This window comes from Quercus suber, unplaced genomic scaffold, assembly GCF_002906115.3.
Source record: "Quercus suber isolate HL8 unplaced genomic scaffold, Cork oak 2.0 scaffold_6, whole genome shotgun sequence".
NCBI lineage: Eukaryota > Viridiplantae > Streptophyta > Magnoliopsida > Fagales > Fagaceae > Quercus > Quercus suber.
The window spans coordinates 1,030,396-1,039,342 of record NW_027069472.1 but is presented as its reverse complement, the minus strand read 5'-3'; the positions used below and the strand labels follow the sequence as shown (position 1 = coordinate 1,039,342).

The window sequence follows — 8,947 nt, the reverse complement described above, 5'->3', positions numbered from 1 at the left end:
AAAAAAAAAACATATAATAACAATCAAAAATGGTTTTACAAACATTCTGTGACATTATTAATTCTACAAGCACAGAGATAGATGATGATTATTTACTCGGTTTAATTGCGGCGTTCCAGCGTTGACGTGCTTGAGTGGATCCGTACTACCGATGTTGCGGTGGGCTTCGATGAATGCATTTGTAATTTTTCTGTCCTTTAGTAAATCATCCTTTGTAGTTCTTTGTATAGGAACTGTTCCATGAGGGCATGATTTCCTTGTTGACGCTAGTGGTGAAGGGCTTGCCTTTACAGATGATTTGTTAATCTCCCCGGCATATGATGTTGGTTTTCTCTGTAAATGTTTTTTGTAGTCGAAGATGTGAACGCTCTCAAGAATATAAACACCATATAATACAATAATATATAGTAGAAATGTATGACTTTTGTATTTTAGATTTGAAAGGATGGAAGGAAAACCTACATACCTGAACAATGTGATTCTTGAGTGAAGGGTGATCAAGTGTAGGTTGCTTATTGATATCCATGCAGTCAATTGTTCGCCCATTCTCCAGCTTTTAGAGAGAAAGAGAGAGAGAAATGTATGAGCATCTAATGCATACGCTGATTTTGTGAATTAAATTAGATAAGTGTGTTATACGAAAAGGTATTTAGTATCAAATGACATCTATATCTATATATATCTAAAAGCTGAAGCGTAGCATTTATTATTGCTATGCTCCGGTTGAGCTACCTAAGCAACCACGTCATAATCCTTTTTTATTTCTAATTTTTCCTAAATATTTTTAAAACATTTTCTCATTTAATATGGTGACTTAAAAATTCCATTATTTAAAAATGAAAATATCTTTTAACCATTATTTTTATTGTAAATATCCTTTTTCTTTTCAATTTCCCTATAACTATTTTTAACATTTATTTTTTTTAATATTTATACTTCTCCAACCTTTCTTTCTCCCTTACCTTTTCATCTCCCCACTACTTCTCCAACATTTTCCCTCCCTTACCTTTTCATCTCCCCACTACCCTCCACATTAATATCATTCTTCTTTTTCCCCTTCACCTTCCTTTATTTTTGTCTCTTCTTATTCACACATTCTTACTATAAATTCGTCACTATCGCTTCCATTCTATGCATAGTTTTTCCTCACAAAACAAAGGTTCTCTCTCTCTCTCTCTCTCTCAATTTGCTTTTCTTTTTTCTTTTTTTTTATTGCATCCATACTTAGGTTGATGAATTTTTATATTAATTAGAATTCCACTTTGGGTTGATGCGATTTAGTTTTGTATTTTAAGTTGGTATCTTTTCTATTCTCTTTTATTATTAAATATTATCCTACTGCATTACACACATAGTATATAATAATATAATGTTATTATATTATATAGAATGACATGGATAATTTGATGTTTATTGTTATATATTTTATTTTTACTCTTTTTTCTTCTTATCGTATTTTATTCAACAATTAAATTTAGTCACATCCTCCATACTTCTGAGCCAAGCCCTGTTTGCATAATTTGATAGTTATAAACTTATAATAGTAATATTAATAGAAAAGGGTATTCAAACGTTCATGACTCCCCCTCCCTGTATTCATTAGAGAGTTTAACCGCTCTTGATGACAAATCTAATCAATATATCAATCGGTTTTTGGTGTAGGTAAAGATTGAATCTTAGATATCTTTGATAAATTTTAATTATAATTTTTTTTTATTCCTTGTAAGAGATGGATAATTTAATTAAGTAGAATAAAATTGTGTTAAGTTGTTTTAAAAAAAAAAAAAATTGCCAAGGGGTTGGACCGCACAGTTCTTGCCACCGGTTCGTGTGGTCCAACCCCCTTTTTAGGGTTTTACGGAATTAACAAAAAATCTGATTCTTTATGCTTAAAAAACCAGTTTTCATCTTGGTTTCCAATTTTCACAGTCTGACCTCTCGATCCAGTCCAGGTCTAAAAACCTTGAAGTGGATTCAAGCCTTGCTCGAGCAAGGTTGCAAGAAACATAATGCCTACTCTATTTTGAACTCTATTTTCAGTCCTTTTTAACTCTAGTTTAAATTCCTATATAAACCAACTTAAGCATGATTTTCCAAAGAGATTAGAGATCGAGACAGAAACTACATGCTTTATCTCAATGTGCTTTCATGAGAAAATCCTTCCAATTTGTTATCCATATATATGTGTGACCTCGTTTGAAACCACAGAGTTCTTCATCCAATGAGTTCATTGTAGATTAATTCTTTATGGAGATGCCTTAGAGTGGGTCATATAACCTCGTTAGACCCAAATTAAATTAAAGTCATTAGACCATGGGCCTCTTTCTTTATTTTATATCTTTATTTATAATAATTATTATTATGGGCACAAGTAAATATGAAATAAATTAAAGATAAAATAATGGCGTGTTACAGATTTTATCACAGGTATGATGATCTTTGAATCTTCTAATCTAAACTAGGTAGCATTATAAGTAGAGAATAATGTTTTAGAAATACAAAATGCACCATATATGTGTGTATATGTCGGTACCTCGTCTTAGTTGTCCCTTTCAAATTTTACCCAGTGATAAATAAAATTGAAATATTGTTTTTGGCTTTGTCCGGTCGATCTTATTCTTATGTCCAAGTTATCATGCACTCATTTAAATAAAGTGATGCAAACAAAGTGACAATGATAGTTTTGTTGCGAGGTGAATTGTAAGAAAATAGAAAATGTGTTTATCTGATATTTTCAAAAATCATATCATATCATATACTATATTATCTAATAAAAGTTGGGCTTACAAGCCTTGGTTGCAGAGATATATACTATATAATAAAAGTTAGACTTACAAGTCATGGTTGCAGAAATATATAGTCTATGAGCTAATTTTCTAGCTAATTCATTCCATTTGCAAGCTCACACAATCCATTGTTTGCTTATTAGGTTGAGGGTCTAATGTTTGGAGTGCAACATTGTATAACATCTAATCAATACAACAGAATGCACAACTCACAAATGAAAGACTATTGGTAGATATAATAAGATTAGTTATAAAACATAAAGGTAATAAAGTAAGTATGCAAAATCAAACACATAATCATGGAGATTCTAGAAAACACGCAAATTTATTTAAATAATAATAATCATGGAATCAATTACATGGAATAAGACATTGTACCATTGTCAATTTTTTTTTTTTTTTTTGATAATCTTGTACCATTTTCAATTAGTACTCTATTAAGACCACATCACTTATTTATCTTTCATTGTGAATTAATCCTTGATTAAGACCCACGTCACTTACTTTTCTAAGATAAGTTTTCTAAGCAGGAACACAATCACCACCTGGCCCACCGTAAAAGAAAATATAACCCCATTTTGGACTCCCAGAATAGTGAAGATCATCAATGGAATGACAATTAGGAGCCACATATGATGTCAATTCATCATCTCTGGGAATTTCTTCCGCTAAATTGTCTTTTATGAAACGCATGTCTCTGTAGTAGGCCGCATGATTGTGGATATGATCTGGCCTATGACCACTACCCAACGGGGGGCTAACTCCATCTGATCCAGAATGGGTATATCCTTCCCATGCCATTGTTGCAGCTCCATAAACATGGACAAAATCTTTTGGATAATACCCCACAGCAATATTATCTTCGCCAAACACAATCCACCAATTCCCAGTCTTTGGATCCTACATGCAATAAAAAAAGTGAAGATTATAGTGGGTTTCAGTTAGCTTAACTAGTAAAGTTTTTTAATGGTTGAATAATAGATCTAGAGTTCAATTCCCTCTTATACCAAAAACTGACTAGTGTCTTGGTCTGATAATAAAGAGCTATCATTATCATTAGAAGTGGATATCATAACTTGAAACTCTCTCAACAAAAAAAAAAGAAAAAAAAAAAGCGAAGGTTATGAAATATAGAATCACTCTCTTGGGGATCAAATCATATGTAGAAATATTCAACCAAACTCTACTCAAGAAATGAATCCAATTAGAATCCATTTTCAATGTCATTCTAACAAGAAATGAATCCAATTAGAATCCATTTTCAATGTCATTCTTGTTAGGCTATAGAACTACGATAACTACTATATATATATATATATATTTTTTTTTTTAATGAACAAAAAGAGGGGCTTCACGCATGTGATCATTGACCCGATTCACTTAAACTCGCAAAACTCATGGCATGAGGCACTTCTGGGTGCATTAATGCTATTCACGTTGTGACACTATTTTTACAAAGTGCACAACTCGAACCAAGCAACTTGTAGGTGTGACCTAGTTTGGGACTCCTACCGGCGCACCATGCCCCAGGGGTCACGATACTAATATGTTTATACTCAAATAGTGCATTAATATATATATATATATGATTATTTTCCAAAAAATTTGTTGTTAACTTACTTCGTAGAGCTTGATTTTTACTTCTACAAGTGGGTCTCCGTTATAGACAGATGCTGGTGTAATAGCGTATCCTGGAGAAATGCGTGAGTCCACTTGTACAAACCCTTCGCATAACGTGTTGTAGCATCCTCTCGATTTATCCATCGTGTCAGACTAGAAAGGAAAATGAAAAAGAATAAGTATGAATACATAGCTTTTGTTTAATAAAAGGAACAAGAGATAGATCGTTGTACAAACAAGAAATTTTGTTATTTCAAAGGTAAAACTTACACCCCAAAACACAAATAGATGATGATTGGAATCACCATTGAAATCTGTGGAGACCTACAAGAGCAAAATAAGTGGAAGGAGTGTGACTATGTTTTATATTCATATGATTAGGAAGAGGAACAGAGGATAATGGTTTAAATGCATTACCATTGTCCCAGCAGCCGCCAGATTAAGTTCACTATGATAAAAATTGGTGACATACATGGAGTTAAAGGTATATTTGTCTCCTGTCACATTTATGTTGTAAATGGAATTGATGCCCGAAATACCATGATATTCATCTAGTACTGCACGAACAATGACATCCTGAATCACCCAAAAAAAAGAAAAAAAAAACATATAATAACAATCAAAAATGGTTTTACAAACATTCTGTGATATTATTAATTCTACAAGCACAGAGATAGATGATGATTATTTACTCGGTTTAATTGCGGCGTTCCAGCGTTGACGTGCTTGAGTGGATCCGTACTACCGATGTTGCGGTGGGCTTTGATGAATGCATTTGTAATTTTTCTGTCCTTTAGTAAATCATCCTTTGTAGTTCTTTGTATAGGAACTGTTCCATGAGGGCATGATTTCCTTGTTGACGCTAGCGGTGAAGGGCTTGCCTTTACAGATGATTTGTTAATCTCCCCGGCATATGATGTTGGTTTTCTCTGTAAATGTTTTTTGTAGTCGAAGATGTGAAAGCTCTCAAGAATATAAATACCATATAATAGAATAACATATAGCAGAAATGTATGACTTTTGTATTTTAGATTTGAAATGATGTAAGGAAAATCTACATACCTGAACAATGTGATTCTTGAGTGAAGGGTGATCAAGTGTAGGTTGCTTATTGATATCTATGCAGTCAATTGTTCGCCCATTCTCCAGCTTTTAGAGAGAAAGAGAGAGAGAAATGTATGAGCATCTAATGGATACCCTAATTTTGTGAATTAAATTAGATAAGTGTCATATGAAAAGGTATTTAGTATCAATTGACATTGGTATAAAAATCCAATAAGCTAAGTGAGAGTCATTTCTGCAACAATAATCACTCATTAACAAATGAAAGACATATGTCAATGGATAGTTTTTTTTTGTTTTTTTTATTTTTTTTTTTACGCACATGTCTTTTATTTATTGGATTTTGATATGAATTACGTAGTATAAAGATACAAAATACTTTTTCGTGTCATATAGACATGCGTTGAATCCCATAAAGGGGGTTCAATAGCTGGAATTGAGCTATATAAGTTTTTACAATGAACCCTGATTATAACTTGATAAGTTCTTTTAAATATAGTGCAGAACAAATGTGTCAAAATGTTTCCTCTGCCATTACAATATATTTAATTATATGTTTTTGTCCATATTTGCAAATAAAATAGAATTTCATAGAGCAATTACATCAATGATGCTAAAAAATTTAGCTTTTAACAACTCAAAAACTACTTTATATTATAAGACTTCATTTTACAATGAAAATAATATAAATATAATCAACCCCACTAATTCATTTCACCATAACCTCTTTCTCTCCCGTCTCTTCCTCTCCGCCTTAACCCCACTACATGCCCAGGCTACACACCATTCTCTAAGCTCTAAGCCATTTATCACCATTTTGCTTTGAGAGAGAGAGAGAGAGAGAGAGAGAGAGAGAGAGAGAGAGAGAGAGAGAGAGAGAGAGAGAGAGAGAGAGAGAGAGAGAGAGAGACTAATTTGATATTGATAGTAGCTTGCTACAATCAATTGAGAGAAACTAATTAATTTGATATTGATAGTAGCTTGCTACAATGAGCTGCTACTACTAGTAGTTCACTATAGCAAGTTGGAATTTTTTTTTAGCTTTAGTACCATTGATGTTGGGTGTTAAGAGTGTTAAAATAGTTTTTAGAAAAACCATTTTAACACCACTACTGTAAATGCTTTTAGAAACTAAGTTGTTTGAAAATTATAAAATCTATTAAGTGAAAAAAAAAAAAAAAAAAAACAAAAGATAATGCAATGTCAAAATCATTTGACCTGAAAGCTTTTCTTTGGTGTCTTGTTCAATCTTTGGACTTTCCTTTCTAATTCAATATCATCTTCCTCTGAAAGACTCTTTATTAGGGATTCGCCATAGCTAAACATTCTTGAATTCATACACAAAAGGACCAACAAAGTGGTTATTTTTGAAATCATGTTTGGCCTCAGAGCATGCATAAAAAATGCAAAGCTTTACAAGTTGTGTTTTACCTTTTCCATGGAATACAATATCCTTTTATGGTGGAAATCACTTCTTCCTATAAAGCTTAGAGGGTAGAAGCTAAGATTTACTTTGGGCTAAAGGTTCCTCTATATTTAAAGTCCTCTTTACTTATAAATCTATTTGGTTGGATGAAAAACAAGGAAGAGAGAAAATGTGGGAGAGACAATAGATTTTTGGGTTGTTTAGCTTGGAGAGAAAAGGGGACAGATTTTGGTCAAGTATTTTACCTTCTAGCAACTGAAATGTAATCTCTCTAATTTGGTGATAAGACTTGGGTGATTGTGCTAGTTGTTGCATCAGCCTAGTGTAATTACAGTTTGTTCCTCTAATTATAACGTTAACTACAACTACATACAAACCACATATCTTTATCTTTTTTCTGGTGTACGGTGCCTGCAAGTAATCAACCTACTATAACAAGTTATCAAAATATCACGTTTGATTGTTCATTTGTCATATTGGGTAATACCAATATCGCATATGTCTGTACTTTTGTCACATATTCCCATGTGCTTCCTGTAGACAGGGAAAATTCCTGACCTATCACAAGCTGACACATCACACTACCAAGTCCACAAAATGCAGCCAGTTACAAAGCGCCACATGCTACTGCTAGGTTTTACTATTGCTATTCAGAAGCCAACAGAAATTTGCCAAGTGTCATACAAAAACCAATCACACATCATCGCACGTGTAAGCAATGACGTAATCAGCCTCGCACGTGTAAGCGATGACACAATCAGCCTCGCACGTGTAAGCGATGACATAAGCGAACCAATCAAATTCTGCCACGTGTCACCAATCAAACTCTGCCATGTGTCACCAATCAAGCTCTGCCATGTGTCACTTACCTACCCCTAAACTCCTATAAATAGAAGCCTTCCTAAGGCATTTGGGGAGATCTGAAGAGAGCTGAGGGGATCTGAGCTGAGGAGATCTAGAGATTTGGAGAGGACCAGGCCATTGGAAGCACTCAGAAGTCCAGAAGCTCTGCCGGAACCAAGCTCTAAAGCCTCCAAGAACTTCAAGAACTTCAACTTCGAATACGAAGAACATTCGAAGGAAAATCATCCAAATCATCTGCCTAGATCCAAAAGTTTGCTGGAATCAAGCTCAAAAGCCTCCAGAAACATCAACAAATCACATGAACTAAAAAAAATGAACAAAATAATGGAAAAAAAAAAAAAAAAACCAAGAATGACGTAAACATCCCTAAAAGTGAAAACTTCATGATAAATAAAATACGTATGATCTTTGAACATTATCATAATAGCGTCAAAATCACTATATTTGGATTGGGTGGAAAACATGGAAGAAAGAAAATATATTTTTAGGTTGTTTGGTTGGGTGAGAAAAAGGGAGAAATTTTGGTGGGGCCTATGTATTTTCTCTCTGAACCCAACTGTGGCTTTAACTAGTTGGAATTACATTCCCGTCCATCTCATTATAACGTAACTACAACTACCAACCACAATCTTATTCTTTTTATTTTTTCAAAGAAATCCTGTTTGGTAATGTTATTCTAATAACATTATTTGTATTTTTTGAAAATACGTGTAGGTAAAAAAAATATTTGAAAATACGTATAATGTTGTTTAAAAACTGAAAACATGTGTTTAAACACATGTGCCAAACAAGCCATCTTCTTTCTTTCTTTTTCAAACACAACGTTTTTGCTTTTTGTCCACTACGAGTCTACAACGTCTCTATACAAGTGGTTTGTTTGATTGAAGCGTTTTCATTATAGTGTTTCTATTAAAAACAAACTAATTGCTATAATATAGTTAAAAAAAATAACATAATATAATTTGTGTAACATGTCAAATTTTATAAAATAATTTTAATTAACAATAATTAATTTTTTTTAGTGATTAAAAAAAAATTACTTCTATATATCTTGTAATAAAGAAATCGGAATAAAATTATACAATATACACTTTTTATCCTCTCATTTTTTTTTCAATCAAATAAAAGATTTTTCTATCCCACCATTTCTATAATAAATAAATAAATGATTAGAATTTCTCTCATTGCT

The 8,947-nt window shown here is 32.7% G+C and overlaps 2 protein-coding genes across 2 annotated transcripts in view; both read right to left on the bottom strand.

The window, feature by feature from the left end:
* Positions 1 to 526, bottom strand: part of LOC136067604 (protein neprosin-like) — a 1,913-nt gene extending 1,387 nt beyond the window's left edge. Inside the window, exons 1-2 of the mRNA XM_065773719.1 lie at positions 467 to 526; positions 97 to 333 (exon numbers count right to left, since the gene is read on the bottom strand). Of these exons, the coding sequence (XP_065629791.1) occupies positions 97 to 333; positions 467 to 526 (297 nt within the window). The remainder of the gene's footprint in view (positions 1 to 96; positions 334 to 466) is intronic.
* Positions 527 to 3,219: 2,693 nt separating this feature from the next.
* On the bottom strand, positions 3,220 to 6,863 carry LOC112028698 (protein neprosin). The gene is made up of 7 exons (XM_024061381.2): positions 6,687 to 6,863; positions 5,469 to 5,555; positions 5,099 to 5,335; positions 4,824 to 4,982; positions 4,677 to 4,730; positions 4,407 to 4,559; positions 3,220 to 3,686 (listed from the first exon to the last, which is right to left on the bottom strand). The coding sequence occupies exons 1-7, from the start codon at positions 6,843 to 6,845 to the stop codon at positions 3,309 to 3,311; spliced, it is 1,227 nt and encodes a 408-aa protein (XP_023917149.2). The 5' UTR covers positions 6,846 to 6,863; the 3' UTR covers positions 3,220 to 3,308.
* Between the last annotated feature and the right edge of the window lie 2,084 nt (positions 6,864 to 8,947).

Excerpts from the sequence above, each read along its gene's own strand:
- LOC112028698 (XM_024061381.2), bottom strand. The coding sequence starts at position 6,845 with ATGATTTCAAAAATAACCACTTTGTTGGTCCTTTTGTGTATGAATTCA. Across the intron at positions 5,556-6,686 it reads CACCAAAGAAAAGCTTTCAG|CTGGAGAATGGGCGAACAAT; the intron begins GTCAAATGATTT and ends TCTCTCTAAAAG. Across the intron at positions 4,731-4,823 it reads TGGCGGCTGCTGGGACAATG|GTCTCCACAGATTTCAATGG; the intron begins GTAATGCATTTA and ends TTGCTCTTGTAG.